The sequence below is a fragment of the Hyla sarda genome, chromosome 6 (assembly GCF_029499605.1).
Source record: "Hyla sarda isolate aHylSar1 chromosome 6, aHylSar1.hap1, whole genome shotgun sequence".
NCBI lineage: Eukaryota > Metazoa > Chordata > Amphibia > Anura > Hylidae > Hyla > Hyla sarda.
In genome coordinates, this window is record NC_079194.1 from 50,321,255 (window position 1) to 50,338,662 (window position 17,408).

Here is a 17,408-nt window from a genome sequence, read left to right on the forward strand (position 1 = left end):
AATCTCTGAGAGCGACAATGAGCAATAGTGATTTAATCTTGCTGTATCAACAATGCTGTATATTTTTGTCCCACGAAGAAGAAATGTGCTATCTCTAAGCATATAAAAGAGGAACCACTATACTATGCCTTATTTCCAGTAATGAACGACTTGTGTTGTGCTAAATCAGTAACATAAGAGAAGGAAGATGTAAAAGGAGTAGTTTGTTTTTGCTAGAAAGATTAGATCTGGTAGAACCATTTATTACCGTATATTACAATAGAGGTGCAGTAAATACAACAGGCATAATGAAAGATAGAATTACATACATTAGTTATAATACAGTGAGTAATACCAAGAATACCATATGGCCGATCGTATAATATTTCAAAGGGTTTCTCTTTTGTGATAACATAGCACATTGTATGGGACTGTATATAGTGACATCTGATATGGGAGAGGCTGTGAACATATCTTTCGTATTTATTGCAAAGACTGAAAATAAACTTAGATATTACATTACACCTGAAGCACCATACATTTAAATAAAGAGATTGCCCCAACTAGCAAAAGATAGAGGGGGTCCATCCATCTGCTGATCTCGAGAACAAGAATGGGTGGTGGTATTTATGAGAAAATAAGATAGCCGGCACTCACCATATATCTTCAGCTTCTTCTTTTATTGAATAAAAGAAAAAAAAAAAAAAAAGAAAAAAAACTCACACACACGGGCGCGTACCATATCAGCCTGTATCACAGGGTACCCATGACAGAACTATAGGGTAACATGGCATTTCTGTCCATTTGCAGTAGACACAAACAGGGGAGTACCACAAGGCTATAGCAGCCGTTTCGCACCGCTTAGTGTCTCATCTGGCCTCCTCCGGTACCACAAGGCTACAGCAGTCGTTTCCCACCTCTTAGAGCACCAAGAGGTGCAAAATGGCTGCTGTAGCCTTGTGGTACTCCCAGTTTGCGCCTACCCCCTTTTGCTATATGTGAGTATATTATCAATAAAAGAAGAAGCTGAAGATATATGGTGAGTGCCGGCTATCTTATTTTCTCATACATACCTTTTGGAGAGATCTGTTGTTGGTTGCCAGAGCACCACAAATAGCTCAGCTGGTGAAGACTTCCCACACCTGTTCAGTCAGTGCATAACACTATTACAGTGCCGGATTGTGCAGCAGCAGTGCCGGACTATCTGTCTATGGTTTCAGAATGGGTGGTGGGTCGCACATGTGCGCAGCCTCTCCATTATATCTGTATGGGAACTGCTGGAAATAGCCGAGTACAGTGTTTGGCTATGTCTGGTAGCCCCCATAGAGAATGAATGGAGAGCATGTGCATCTGCATCTTCATTCTAGTGGGAGACTTGAGATGCCTTTTACCTGAAATGCATAACTTTTTTTTATTCTCTCTCTCCACATACTGTCAATATAGGAGGACTTGTTTTTTTGCATTGTTGAGTTGTGTTTTTTTTAATGGCACCATCCTGGTGTATATTTAATGTATTAAATAACATTTATTTATAAACTTATTGGTTGATTGATTTTGGAAAGGAAATTATGCCATTGTATTTTGTGATTTATTTTTACACTGTTCATCATGCAGTAAAAAATACCAAACTTATATTGTTTTGTGTTTTTCGGTCTCTCAGTGCATGCTGGAGCTGGGGTACACTGGTTGCAAAACACTGAGTTAGGTCATAAACTCTCAGTGATACACAACCAGTGTGCCTACAGCTGTTGCAAAACTAAAACTCTCAGCATGCATTGACAGCCGAAGGGCATGCTGAGAGTTGTAATTTTGCAACAGCTGGGGGCACACTGCTACAACTCCCAGCATGCCCTTTGGTAGTCCGTGTATGCTGGGAGTTGTAGTTATGCAACAGCTGGATGCACACTTTTTCATAGGAAAAAAATGTGCCTCCAGCTGTTGCAAAACTACAACTCCCAGCATGCCCTTTGGCTGTGCATGCTGAGAGTTGTTGCTAAGCAACAGCAGGAGGTAAACAGGCCTCACCTCCTGCTGTTTCCTGCCGCCTGCACTGCCGCCACTGCTCCTGCTGCTGCCACTGCTCCTAACCACTCCTGTCCGCCGCTTTTTTGCACCACTGTAGTTATATGTTTTCATTTTCGTTATAAATGCAGAAATCTAGGAAACGCCAGGGTTCACTTATTGTTTTATGCAAATACACATAGGCCGGCATTTATCATTGTAGGTGTAAGTGAAGCATTTTTCTGCACCTTTTTTTGTGTGCTGGTAATGTGTAGGAGAACCAAATGTATTAAATGGTCGCAGAGCATTTAATACATTTTGTGGGAATAAACATTTTCTGAAATTTCTCTCTTCACACCAAAAAGCTAAGCTAAGTTGGGGATGGTGGAGTTTTAGAGACTTTTCAGTGGCTTTGCACCTTTTTTGCGCGTTTTCACGAAAAGGCACAGTTCATAAAACCCTTCCATATCATGTGAATTTGCCAAAAACTGTGGATTACATTAAAGGAGTAGTCCAGTGGTGACTCAGTGGTGAACAACTTATCCCCTATCTTAAGGATAGGGGATAAGTTGCAGATCACGGGGGGTCCGACTGCTGGGGCCCCCTGCGATCTCCTGTACGGAGCCCCAACAGCCCGCGGGAAGGGGGCGTGTCGACCTCCGCACGAAGCGGCGGCCGACACGCCCCCTCAATACAACTCTATGGCAGAGTTGAGGGGGCGTGTCGGCCGCCGCTTCGTGCGGGCGTCGACACCTGCTATCTGGCTGGAGAGCCGGGGCCCCGTACAGAGAGATCGCAGGGGGCCCCAGCGGTCAGACCCCCCACGATCTCAAACTTATCCCCTATCCTTAGGATAGGGGATACGTTTTTCACCACTGGACTACCCCTTTAATTCAGCTGAGAATGTCATTCAGAAGAGGAGAGATAAGATCTGGAGACTGAGCCTGTCAGGCAGGTCCTATGGTGGATTTTTACTCTGAATGAGACAGAGCAGTGAGGACTGTATGTAAAAAAAAAAAAAAAACTGAGCAACATTTAAATAAGACCTGTTATAATAAGTACAATGCATCAATAACAACCTGCATCAAATACATATCTGTATGTTCAATACTAATTAATTTTTTCTTTGTAATTTTCAGTATGGGTCTCCAGGCATCGTTGTGAAAAGCAGAAATACTTGACATTTCAGCAATGATTCTGAGTAAAAGACTCTGCCGCTGTTCATTGCTGAAGGGGAACACCAAACGCTTAGTGTTCCATGGCATCGTGTCGGGATTTGTAACCGTGGCTTTCCTGTTTCTCATGTTGTTGTCTGTAAACAATTATAATTGGCTTCCAAACAAATTTGGAAATACAGATATCCTGAATTACCTGAAAGGTCAAAAAATGCATTTAATACAGCAAGAGGAACTTGATTCAGAACAAGATAGAGAACCTGACAATATGTTTCCTGGCCTGTACCACTTTAAATATATTATAAATGAACCCAAGAAATGCCAGAAGAACAGTCCTTTCCTTATTCTGCTTATAGCAGTGCAAGCATGGCAGAGCGAAGCGCGTCAAGCAATTAGGCAGACGTGGGGAAATGAAGACTTTGTGCCCGGTATTCAGATAGTGAGGTTATTTTTATTAGGGAAAGATGCTACATCCAATATAGATGTACAACAAGCGCTTGTAAATGAAAGTCGAAAGTACCATGACATCATACAGCAGGAGTATCTGGATACCTACAACAACCTAACACTGAAGACTTTAATGGGTTTAAGATGGGTGGCAACATACTGTCCGCAAATTCCTTACGTCATGAAGACGGACAGTGACATGTTTGTCAATACAGAGTATTTAATAAATAAACTTCTGATACCGGACCAACCACCTCAAAAAAATTACTTCACCGGTTATTTAATGAGAGGCTTCTTGCCCAATCGCAATACAGACAGTAAATGGTACATGGCACCATCATTGTATCCAGGTGAACGTTATCCTACATTCTGCTCAGGAACTGGCTATGTGTTCTCAGGGGACCTGGCAGAGAAGATTTTTAAGGTGTCCGCCAGTGTCACGTTCCTTCACTTGGAAGATGTTTTTGTTGGGGTTTGTCTGGACAAAATAGGGGTCTCACCTGTACCACCACCTAAGGAATCTGATTTTAACCACTGGAAAGTTTCTTATTCTGACTGCTATTACAACCAAATAGTCACCACCCACCAATTTGAGCCTGCTGAACTGATCAGCACCTGGAAGAGTTTACAGAAAAACAAACATACCTGTGTCTAAAGACCTTGCTCTGTTAATATTTTTACATTGATTTGTGCAAAATGTTCAGTTATTTTTGTATATGTTGTGTGCCAGATGGGTTACAGGGGTACAAATACAGACACTTTTTGAATGTATTGTGTTTTGATTGTCTGACTGTAATGCTCCAACAGGTGTGGTTGTTTTACTTGCTTTGGGCCAAACTTGTGAGTTGCGTATAAGTGTTCCCATGGTTTTCACCATTTATCCTGCTAAAGGATGCAAAAGCTGGTTTTAGCTGCAGGAAAGACTGGTCCCAGTTAAGTGGCAGCTGGCTAAGCACTAGATATACAGGCAGGTGAGGCACTTAGATGGAATAATGTCAGATGAAGCAGAGCTGACTAGGTATATAGCAGAGCTGAGGAGAGAGCTGGTAAGAACGGCAGAGCTGAGGAGAGACATAGTCGACAATCCGGGACATGAACAAGAGAAGCAGGGTAGAACAAAGGGATCAGCCTAGGGGCTGAGTCAGGTAACAGGCTGTGGTCAAATACAGGAACATTGGTCAGAAACAGGAGAGACACCTTCATTGTAGACTAACTACACTATTGCTCAGGTACCACAGGAAGGAAGGATTGCTCTCTTATAGGTGGTGCCTGGCATAGATTGGAGGACAACAGGAATAAGGGATGCACATAGATCGTTAAAGAGACTGCCTATGCACACATGCGGTCGCTACGGGGTGCACCAGAAACTGTCGCTGCCTGCGACAGTACAGAGAAAGTGGTCCATAACAAGGCCAATACAGACATCTGCATACCCCGTGAAAACAGTAAAGAACTGGCCCCTACGTCTTAGTAAGTGAACAGAGAGTCATTTTATATCATAACCAACCAAAAAGAGTAATAAGTGAGTACCTGGAAGGAGTAGATACCGGGTACATAACAAGACTTCTCATTTTGGAGGGGGTACTGTGCAAGCATGAATGTCTCGCTGTGCGTCGTATGTGCATTATCAAGTGACCCATATCAGAACGCCGCTCCGGTGCATGCACAGATAGTGGAAGCCAAAAGTAAAAGCGGGCCTTCCTACAGAGACAGAAAACCCAGCAAATCACAGAAAATAAATATAACAAATAGGACAATTTATTGATATAGGTAATCATAATGTCAAGGAAAGAGCTTGACGTGACACACATTGCTCAATAAAAGTGATGCATGCAAAAACTGAAAAAATAAAAAAAGCGCAGCCATAATAAAGTGTATCAATTTAGAAATAATATATATGACGTAAACAATTAATCTATAGTAATTGACAGACTCTATATACATATAAATAGGTCTTAAAAAGTGGATAAAAATCCTACCTGATATATTATTTCATACAGTGGGGCAAAAAAGTATTTAGTGAGGCACCAATCGTGCATGTTCTCCCGCTTAAAAATATGAGAAAGACCTGTAATTTTTATCATAGGTATATCTCAACTATGAGAGACATAATGATAGAAAAAAATCCATTAAATCGTATTGTCTGATTTGTAAAGAATTTATTTGCAAATTATGGTGGAATATAAGTATTTGGTCAATAAAAAAAGTTAATCTCAATACTTTGTTATATACACTTTGTTGGCAATGATAGAGGTCAAACATTTTCTGTAAGGCTTCACAAGGTTTTCACATACTGTTGGTGGTATTTTGGCCCATTCCTCCATGCAGATCTCCTCTAGAGCGGTGATGTTTTGGGGCTGTCGCTGGGCAACACAGACTTTCAATTCTCTCCAAAGGTTTTCCATGGGTCATGAGATCAGGAGACTGGCTAGGTCACTCTAGGACCTTGAAATGCTTCTTACAAAGCCACTCCTTCGTTGCCCGGGCAGTGTGTTTGGGATCAGTGTCATGCTGAAAGACCCAACCATGTTTCATATTCAATACTCTTGCTGATGGAAGGAGGTTTTCACTAAAAATTTCATGCTACATGGCCCCATTCCATCTTTTCTTTACATGGATCAGTCGTCCTGGTCCCTTTGCTGAAAAACAGTCCCAAAGGGGGCGTGGCGAGGATCCAAACAAGATGGCCGTGTAGTGCGACTGCTCCCGCTCCCTGAGGCCCCTAAATATGGGGCGAACCTGCCGCAAGCAGCCTAGACGCTTGTCCTCCCTCAGCCAGGCTTCTTCATCCACCAGAGGCATCTCCCGCTACCTTCGGCCACCTGCAGTGCAGGCCACAGACTGCCTGCCCGCCACTGCTGGTCCAGTGTCCGGCTTCAGGTCCCGGTCTGTGGGCGCCTTCTCTTCCCGGGCTGCTGGCTCCTTGTCAGTGCTGCGGCAACCTCCAGTACCTGTGCGGGCAACGCTCCCGCTGAATGATCTTCCTGACGCTGCTGTGACTCCCGGCCTGGATCCTGTGCAGCCGCCATCTTCCCCATTTCCGGCCATTTCCTCAGAAGCCTTGGGGACGCTGGCTTTTGCATGCACTGGCGGTATCTCTTCTCTGGTCCTCCTGTGCTCTCCGCTGCCCCGATCACCTCTCCTGCTCCACTCTCAGGTGAGCTCTCCTGCAGATAAGGGACCCTCTGCTCCACAGGCATCCCCTGTTTCCTCCACCTGGGTCTCTTCGCCAACATCTTGGGCCTCCCTGGTCAAAGGCCCTGCACCTCCTTCTGACCCTTCCTCTGGAAGCCCTCCTGCAGCTACTGAACCTGCTGCCTTGCCCCAGTCAATACCTCTGGGCCCATTGTCTACTCTGTCCCCTGGTGGACTGCCTGTGTGCCTGCTAAGATGTCACAGGGCCCTTCCTCTTGTGCTCCCAAACCCCAAAGAGACTCACTTGCGGGCAAGTCTGGTGTGGGCCCCCGGGCCCTCAGTCTCAGAGGCACCCACCCCCCTCGCACGTCTCTACTGCTTTTTCCCCCTCCAGTGGGTGGTGTCAGGTGACTTTGGAGGCTATCTGTAACATCATTCTGGGTAAACTCTCTTCCCATAAAATTAAATTGGATAGGGCTCATCGGGCCCTTCGTCCTAGGTCTTCTACATGTCCTCCCAGGGACATTATCTATTGTGTGAATGACTTTTAGCTTAAGGAAGCTATTATGGTAAAGGCCCGATCCTTGCAGAACTTTGACTTTGTGGTGCTCCTATCCAGCTGCTTCATGATTTATCCTGGATCACCTTTAGGAAACGACGGTTACTCAAGCCTCTCCTTGCTGTCCTCCGGAGTCACCAAGTGCCGTATAGAGCTTTCCGTTTGCCCTTCATGTCCGCAAAGATGGACGCTCTGTTGTCCTCTGGTCCTTTTCAGATCTTCCTACCTTTTGCTCTACTTTGGATGTCCCTGTTGCTCAGATTGTGAATTGGGGTCTAGCTCCCCCTCCGCACCCTCTTCCTCCGATGTGGCAACCAGTTCGCAATCGGCAGTCTGGTGTGGGATGGAAGTCTCCTTCTGCTGGTCCATGGAGCCCTGCGTCTGCTCCTCCATGATGGACTCCTGGAGGGACTGTGTAGTCCTCATGGTCTAGGCTAGTTATTGCTGGGGGCCTAATTCTCTCCTGTGTTCTACAACATGCTGATATACTTTCTATTGTATTACTGTATTGCATTTCTTTGCTGTTGATATTTTGTATTTCAGACGGTCACTTTGTTTCAAGGGGCTTACCTTGACTTGGCCTCAGGTGCAGACCTCTCCTTGTTCGGTCCATTTATTCCTCGTTGACAGTCTTCCATCTCCCCTTTGAGGCTTGGTCAATTGGAAACGGTGCCTTTGGGCACTATGTTTTCTAAGTTTCTGCCACTTTTTGTTGCCTCCTCTTTTTGTTTTTTGTCATGTTATCCCTTTAATTGGTTTGTCCTGTCTTTGTTTGTCCTGTTGAGTCTTATAGTGTCTGGTCTGTCTTTCTTTCCCATCTGTTGCCCTTTCCTCTTCTTTTTCTCCCTTTTAAGTCCCAGGATTTTGCTACTCCTCTGGTCTGGACTCTCTGGCTGCTTTTTTGGTGTCTCGGGGTCATCTTCTGGGCATTGGTGAGTGACTCTTATTATTTGCTTTTCCTTCCTCTCCTCGCCCGCCATGGCGAAGTGTGTTTCCTTGAAAATGAAGGGCCTCAACTCCCCCTCTAAACGGCGTCTTCTTCAGCAGGAGTTGATGATGCTGCGTGCCGATATTGCTTTTCTTCAGGAGACACAGTTTGACCATTTGGGCTCCTTTCACTTTCTTTGGCACCTCTACCCTCAGTCCTTCTTGGCTTCTTCTGATAGAAAGGTGGTGGGTGTATCGATTCTGATATCCCAGTCCTGCTCACTTCAGGTCCGTTCTTCCTACTCTGATCCTATGGGTTGCTTTGTTATTGTTGAGGGTTCTCGGGGGGGGGGGGGGGGGTGTAAGTCTCTCCTTCTCTGCAATGTCTATGCCCCTAACACCTCTTAGATTCCCTTTCTCCATAGAGTCCTCTCTTGGCTTCATAAATATTCTCCTCCTGCCAGGCTTCTTGGTAGGGACTTTAATCTTGTTTTCTCTCCTTCTATGGATCGCCACTCTCCTGCTGCCTGTCCTCCCTCTTCTGCCCAGTTACTTCTTGCCTCTCTCTTCCGTGGCATGGTCCACTCTTCTTCTCTTTATGATCTCTGGAGGATAATCTGACAACCAGGTCTTTTACTTTTTATTCCCATCCTCATAAACTACATACACGCATTAAAGGGTCCCCAGCGTCCGGAACAATGAGTTCCTGAACGCTGTGTACAGGCTTCCGTGTTCATGCCCGCCCCCTTGTGACGTCACACCCCATCATGTGACGTCTCGTCCTGCCCCCTCAATGCAAGTCTATAGGAGGGGGCGTGACGTCACAAGGGGGTGGGCATGAACACGGAAGCCCGCACACACCGTTAAGGAACTCAATGTTCCGGACGCTGGGGAGCAGAGTAACCCTTTAACAAATTTTTTGGTAATATCCCCATAGTTCGTATGCTTTCTGATGCTTCTTTGGAGCCCATTTCCTGGATGGACCATAGCCCGATCTTGCTTTCCTTCTTCCCTCTTTCTTCTTTCTCCCGACGCTGTCACTGGCACCTTAATGACTACTTACTTAAATCTCCGCCCTGCCAAGACTCAATCCAGTCATGTATTAATGAGTACTTCTACACTAATGATGTGTCGGTTTCTTCCCAGGCCATCCTCTGGGAGGCCCACAAGTCAGTGGTCAGGGGTCACTGCATTGCCCTTGGCTCACGCTTAAAACGCGATGCCCGGGCTCGGGAGCCCCATTCGGAGATTGCTCGGCTAGAAACTCTCCTGCGGTCTTTTCTTTCGATGTTGATAATCTGGTTGCAGCACATACTCAATTAGGTGATCTAGCCCTCTGTAAGGTTGAGCGCCAGTTACTATATGCTAAACAAAGGTTTTACGAAAAGGGCAACAAGGCACAAACCTTGCTAGCCAGACGTTTACGTGATCGTGCCGCTGCTCTTTCTCCCTCGGCTCTGAAAGATCCTTTTTGTACTCTTCATTAGTGTTGCTCGCGAATATTCGCAATGCAAGTTTTATTACCGAATATCGCATATTCGCGAATTCGTGAATATTCGCGAATATAGCACTATATATTCGTAATTACGAATATTCGTATTTTTTGGGGTTTTTTTCACCGTACACATCACAGTGATCACCCCTTTCTGCTTCCAGCTTGTGTGGTGTAAAGAAGGTGAATTTTTGCTTATGCTAATTTTTGTATATGCTAATTTTCGCATATGTTCGCATATGCGAAAATAAAACGAGAATATTACGAATATGCGAATTTAGCGAATATATAACGAATATTCGTCCATATATTCGCGAATATTCGCGAATTCGAATATGGCCTATGCCGCTCAACACTACTCTTCATTACCACCCAGATGCTATCTCCCGCCTTTTTCTTGATTATTACTCTAAGCTTTATTCCCTGCTGTCCCAACTTCTTTCTGACTCTGGGGAGCGTGCTGCTGTCTTAGACTCCTTTTTATCGAATTGTCATTTGCCGTGTCTCACGGCTTCTGATTCTAGTGCTACCCTGAATGCCCCTATTACGGCTGAAGAGTTGGAGGAGGTCCTTAAATTCCTTCCTGTGGGTGGGCTCCCAAGGCCCGAACGGCTTCAATTTATGCTACAAAACGTATTCCTCTCTTCTTCTCCCCCAACTTCTATCTCTTTTTAATTCTTCTCTGGGGGTGGGGAGGAGATCCTGCAGTCTTTCTTACACTCCCTGATTACTCTTATACCCAAATCGGGTAAGGACCCGCATGATTGCTCTAGCTATCGTCCCATAGCCCTTCTTAATTCTGATTTGAAATTGTTTTCCAAGGTGCTGGCCAATCGTCTTTGTTTTTTTCTCCCCTCTTTGGTCCATAAGGATCAAGTTGGTTTCATTCCGTGTGGCCAAGAGGGTGATAACACAAGACGAGCTGTTGACCTCATTGATTTGGTTAATAGGTGGTCTGAGCAGGCTCTTGTGCTTAGCCTTGATGCAGAAAAGGCCTTTGATTGAGTTGGCCATTTCTTTTTGCCACCCTTCAGAAATTTGGCATCACGGGCAATTTGATCACTGCACTGCGGGGTCTTTACTCCTCACCTACTGCTTCTCTCAAAATTTCTCACGTTTCCTCCCCAACATTTCCTTTGTTTCATGCCCTAGACAGGGATGTCCGCTGTCCCCCTTGATCTTTGCCCTATGTATAGAGCCCTTGGCTGCTTTGATCCGGGGGATCCGGACGTCTCTGTGATTCGGCTGCATGACCGGGAGTTTAAAGGGGTTATCCACCATAAGGTGATTTTAGTACATATCTGGCAGACAGTAATGGACATGCTTAGGAAGGATCTGCGCTTGTCTTGGGGCTAAAAGTCATGAGATTACCATAACACTGTGGCTAGCTTTTTGTGAACTTGTATTTTCTGTTTGACTAATGTTTTTTTGACTACAAATCCCATAATGCCATTTTCCTCCCTCCCACACATCAGCAACCCCACCAATTGAAACAAAAGATCTGTGGTTTTCAATCAGGGTGCCTACAGCTGTTGCATTAGTTGCAGATTGATCCCTCCACCCATTGAAGCAGACAGGCTCCCTGTCATCAGCTGACTAGTGAGTCAGGTCTTGGCCGCATTGCAAGCTTGGTAAAAATCCAAGATAACAGTCATTTTGTATGCTGGTAAAAATAAATAGTGGGGTGAAAATCACAGAAGAATTGTGAGAAAACCGTCACACACAGGTACAGACACTATATTATGAACTACATACTACATGCCCCTGTAGCATAGTCAAATAAAAAAAATTCCTGGAATACCCCTTTAAGATTTGTCTCTTTGCTGATGATGTTATTCTTTCTCTCTCCCGCCCTTTGCTCTCTCTTCCTAATCTCTACAGGGTTCTGAATTCTTATGGCGTGGTGTCGGGCTACAAGGTTAAAGGGGTTCTCCGGTGCTTACACATCTTATCCCCTATCCAAAGGATAGGGGATAAGATGCCTGATCGCGGGAGTCCCGCAGCTGGGGACGCCTGTGATCATGCACGCGGCACCCCGTTTGTAATCAGCCCCCGGAGCGTGTTCGCTCCGGGTCTAATTACGGTCGACATGCTCCGCCCCTCAATGCAAGCCTATGGGAGGGGTGTGATAGCTGTCACGCCGCCTCCCGTAGGCTTGCATTGAGGGGCGGAGCGTGATGTTACATGGGGGCGGGGGGCGTGACGTCACACGCCGCCGGCCCTGCGGTCGCGGGTAATCAGTCCCGGAGCGAACACGCTCCGGGGACTGATTACAAACGGGGTGCCGCGTGCATGATCACGGGCGTCCCCAGCAGCGGAACTCCCGCAATCAGGCATCTTATCCCCTATCCTTTGGATAGGGGATAAGATGTGTAAACACCGGAGTACCCCTTTAATCTCTCTAAGACTGAGGCGATGCCCTTGAACCTCCCCCCATCGATGACCGCTCTTCTTACTCTTGATTACTCTTTTAAATGGCCCTCTTGTTCTATTAAATACCTCGGTGTGTTGCTTACTCCAAGCTATTCTTTACTTTATCCAGCTATCGTTTTTTCTTTCGGGGCCTTCGGGCTCTTTTAGAGAAGTGGACATCTCACTATATCTCGTTCTTTGACTGTATAGTGGCGGTTAAGATGACTGTCCTTCCTAAACTGCTATACTTTTTTGAGACTTTACCTGTCTGTGTTCCCCTGTCTGCTCTTCGTTCCTTCCAGTCTGCTGTTTTTACGTTTTATTTGGATCCCAAGCGGCACCCTCTGCCCATGTCTGTGATGATGGCTGGTAGGTTGTCTGGTGGGCTGGGTGTGCCTGATTTCACTAAGTACTACTGGGCTGCTCATTTATGCCACCTAGCTGCTTGGTCCACTTATCCCGCATACAGCAGATGGATGGAACTGGAAAAACTGTGCATGACGCCGATTCATCCGAACACTTTTCTTTGGTCTGTCCTTCCTCTCACTGCCTCCTTTGGTCCCCTACTAGGTCCTATGTCCTTTTCTCGCTCTGTTTGGGAGTACTGTTCTAGGAGGTTTCGTTTTTTCTTCCTCTTTTCTGGGGTCTTTTCTGTTGGGCTGACATTGTAGACCCTTGCTCCTGTTCTCTCTTACCATTTGATCATTTGGTATATAGAAATGGCCTTCCCTCCTCCGAGCAACTCCACTATATCCAACTTAGCCATCTCATGTCCTCTACATTGGGGTCTATGACTGTTTCCTTGTCTACTGGTTTTGAGCGATTATGACGTGGTGGACCATTTACAAAGGGGCTCCTTTCTGACATTTATTCCATTCTTAATGCTCCCCTTGATGGCGCCGTTCTGACCCACCCTTATAAAAGTCACTGGGAGGAGGCTTTGAATACTTTTATTACTTTTCCCCAATATAAAATAATCTGGGAGCAGTCTTCTAAGGCCTCCATATGCACTGCCTATAAGGAAACTCAGTATAAGATGCTCATGGGATGGTACCACACGCCAGAACTGCTCAATAGATTGAACCCATCAATTCCTCCTCAGTGTTGGCTATGTGAAGTGGGGCTGGGGACTGTCTTTCACATATTTTGGTCTTTCCATCACATTGTGCCATTCTGGCAGGTGGTACAACATCTGATTGTTGCTGTTCTGGGGGTGTTGGTCCCTCTTGATCCCTTAATCTTTCTCCTGCATCTTTCTCACAGAGCCTTACCCAAGTGTCCCTTTCATAATTTTATGCATGTAGTTTTAGCGGCCAAGACGTTGATTGCAAAGTATTGGAAGAGGCCTCTTCCTCCCTCTGAGGATGATCTTCTTGCCCGTAATAGAGATTTGTTTGCTTGAATCTCTTACTGCTTCCCTGAATAACTCTATACGGCTGTTTCTTTCTGTGTGGGAACACTGGGACCTCTTTTCTGATCGGCAGCCTCCTTGATTTATTCCCCCTTTTCTTTCCTCTTCTCTGGCCTCTCTTTTTTTCTTTCTTTCCCTCTTTTCTTGTTCCCATGTTTGTTTCTTTTCCCCTTTTTTTATGTGTTGTCTTTGTAATTTGTGTGTATGTGGTCTGTTTAATGTTTTGTCTACGGATGTCCTGTTTGGCTGTCCTGTTGTTTATTTCCCTGCTGTAGTTCTGCTCCCCATCCTGTCTCTTTTAGAGGCCTGCTTTGTTATTACTCATTAGTATGTCTGGAGTCTAGGTTTATTTTGCTCAGTTGTTTAAACCTTATTGGTTATGTTGCTACTCTTGGAATGTCTGTATTATGTTTTTTCTCTGTATTGAAAACTTTCCTTAATAAAAATGTATATCTAAATGTACAGTAAAAAAAAAGAAAAGAAAAACAGTCCCAAAGCATGATGTTTCCACCCCCATGCTTCACAGTAGGTATTGTGTTCTTTGGATGCAACTCAGCATTCTTTCTCCTCCAAACATGACGAGTTGAGTTTTTACCAAAAAGTTCTACTTTGGTTTAATCTGACCATATGACATTCTCCCAATCCTCTTCCGGATCATCCAAATGCTCTCTAGCAAACTTCAGATGGGCCCAGACATGTACTGGCTTAAGCAGGGGGACAAGTCTGGCACTGCATGATTTGAGTCCCTGGCGGCATAGTGTGTTACTGATGGTAGCCTTTGTTACTTTGGTCCCAGCTCTCTGCAGGTCATTCACTAGGTCCCCCGTGTGGTTCTGGGATTTTTTCTCACCGTTCCTGTGATAATTTTGAAACCACGGGGTGAGATCTTGCGTGGAGCCTCAGATCGAGGGAGATTAACAGTGGTCTTGCTCTCACAGTTGATTTCTTCACACTAAGCTGCTTGCCTATTGCAGATTCAGTCTTCCCAGCCTGATGCAGATCTACAATTTTGTTTCTGGTGTCCTTGGACAGCTCTTTGGTCTTGGCAAAAGTGGAGTTTGGAGTGTGACTGTTTGAGGTTGTGGACAGGTGTCTTTTATATTGTTAACAAGTTCAAACAGGTGCCATTAATACAGGTGATGAGTGGAGGACAGAGGCGACTCTTAAAGAAGAAGTTACAGGTCTGTGAGAGCCAGAAATCTTGCTTGTTTGTAGGTGACCAAATACTTATTTTCCACCATAAATTGCAAATAAATTATTTAAAAATCAGACAATGTGATTTTATGGCTTTTTTTTCCTCATTATGTCTCCCATAGTTGAGGTATACCTATCATCTTTTTAAGTGGGAGAACTTGCACAATTGGTGGCTGACTAAATACTTTTTTGCCCCACTGTATATATGTGTGTGTGTGTGTGTATCTATCTATATATATATATATATATATATATATATATATATATATACACACACACACACAAGTATGTTAACCCAATGTGCATAATATATATCATAAAAATCCTGTTGCAATAGTGAAACAATTTAAAATGACGGGGTACTGCATTGTCTTGAATTTGGAAAAATCATCCTCATTTCTTGCTGCCATAATACCAAGAACGGGTCCCTGAGTATCCTCCTACTCGGAACCATCTGGCACCCACCCTTGGAGACAAGAACAAGATTTTTTAGAGTGAAGGAGGAAAAATTGAAAATGAAAAACCAGAAAGACCGGGTCCTTAAGGGGTTAAAGAGGTACTCCGCTGCTCAGCGTTTGGAACAAACTGTTCCGTACTCTGGAGCCGGCACCAGGAGCTCGTGACGTCATAGCCCAGCCCCCTCATGATGCCACGCCCCACCCCCTCAATGCAAGTCTATGGATGGGGGCGTGATGGCCGCCACGCCCCCTCCCATACACTTGCATTGAGGGGGCGGGGCGTGACATCATGTAGGGGCAGGGCTATGATGTCATGAGCTTCCGGTGCCGGCTCCAGAGTTCGGAACAGTTTGTTCCTGTTGAGCAGCGGAGTACCCCTTTAAAGGGGGTACTCCTGTGGAAAACTTTTTTTTTTTTTTTTATCAACTGGTGCCAGAAAATTAAACAGATTTTTAAATCACTTCTAATAAAAAAATCGTAATCCTTCCAGTACTTTTTAGGGGCTGTATACTAAAGAGAAATCCAAAAAAGAAATGCATTTCCTCTGATGCTCACTGCTGACCTCTATGGGGATTATCTCCTGCTCTGGACAGTTCATGAAATGGACAGCAGAGGTCAGCAGAGAGCACTGTGGTCAAGACATCAGAGGAAATGCATTTCTTTTTTGGATTTCTCTTTAGTATACAGCCCCTAAAAAGTACTGGAAGGATTGCGATTTTTTTATAGAAGTGATTTACAAATCTGTTTAACTTTCTGGCACCAGTTGATTTAAAAAAAAAGTTTTCCACGGCAGTACCCCTTTAAATTTCTGGCACTAATTGATTTGAAAAAATTTGTTTTCCCCCGGAGTACCCCTTTAAAGAGAAAGGGAAATCGTCTTGATGTATGAATTAAATACACTGGTTCCAAGTGGCCCGAAATGACAGAAATTATTTAATGATATTTATCATTTTAAAAAACATTAACTACGGTAATCACATTTTTCTGTTCCCATGTTTATTTTTTTATTTCCTTATGTGATGTGTAGTTCCAAACTGACTGTAATGAACAAGTGGATAGCAAATATCCAACAAGTTTTTAATCACAGAGTGATATATGTACGTGGCTTTTGTCTGGCCGTGTAAAGAGTCACAGAGGCTTGGTCAAGGCACTGCTGTAGTGCACTGGGCTGTATCGCCTCTCCCAGCTCCGAGCTCTGTTGAAATATCAGGCAAATGCCATTCATCAGGACTGTGGGCAGTGAAATTGCTGCTGGATGAATGGCACCTGCAAGGGATTTCATCAGAGCTCAGGGAGACAGGCCTGTCAATCATGGTTTGAGGGGCATAGAGGGCAGTGCAAAAGGAACAGGGAGAGGTGATAAAGCTCAGGACACTTTAGTACTTGTCCACCCCTTGTCCACAATAGCTACTTAGATATTAAAGGGGTACTCCGCCCCTAGACATCTTATCCCCTATCCAAAGGAGAGGGCATAAGATGTCAGATCGCGGGGGTCCCGCCGCTGGGGACCCCCGGGATCTCGGCTGAAGGACCCACCTGTTGCGGCTTAAGGAAACGCTGGTGGCTTCAGCTCCCGACCACGGTGACGTGAGACTGTAACGTCACAACTCCGCCCCCGTGTGACATCACGCCCCTTCCCATAGGCTTGCATTGAGGGGGCGTGACGTCACACGGGGCGGAGCGTGTCGTCACACAGGGGCGGAGCCGTGATGTCACAATGCTCCGGCCACGTGATCGACAGTAATCAGACCCGGAGCAAACACGCTCCGGGGACTGATTTTAACAGGGGTGGCGTGCAAGATCATGGGGGTCCCCAGCGGTGGGACCCCCGCGATCAGGCATCTTATCCCCTATCCTTTGGATAGGTGATATGATGTCTAAGCGCCGGATTACCCCTTTAATGAAGAAACCTTTGTTATAAATGTAGAGAAAGTACACATGATGTACACCTAGGCAAAAGGGGATAAAACAAACTTGATTTAGGATTTTTTCACACTGCCGTTCTGACACTGCAGTGTAACATCCATTGGGGGAGCCGGGGAGAATAGCGGGAGAAAAAATACTGCCTGCTCCGTCTTATTCCCCCACTATTCCCATATTAAAAAAACAGCACCTGACGGACGCCATAATAGTAAATGGGAGACATCGGAAGCCATTGTTGCCAGTTGTGCCTCGTGACGAGAACAGCCGTTAAAGGCACAAGTAAGAAAGAAAAAAG

At 45.2% G+C, this 17,408-nt stretch overlaps 1 protein-coding gene across 5 annotated transcripts in view; it reads left to right on the forward strand.

Annotated features, from left to right (window-relative positions):
- The window catches only part of LOC130275560 (beta-1,3-galactosyltransferase 2-like), an 82,025-nt gene extending 77,005 nt beyond the window's left edge, over positions 1 to 5,020 (forward strand). For 4 of the 5 annotated variants that reach the window (XM_056523667.1, XM_056523666.1, XM_056523665.1 and 1 more), the window contains one exon: positions 3,120 to 5,020. In XM_056523667.1, coding sequence (XP_056379642.1) covers positions 3,172 to 4,257 — 1,086 coding nt within the window. In that variant the 5' untranslated portion in view covers positions 3,120 to 3,171 and the 3' untranslated portion in view covers positions 4,258 to 5,020. The remainder of the gene's footprint in view (positions 1 to 3,119) is intronic. The other variant, XM_056523664.1, reaches the window with a different exon arrangement.
- The last annotated feature ends 12,388 nt before the right edge of the window (positions 5,021 to 17,408 follow it).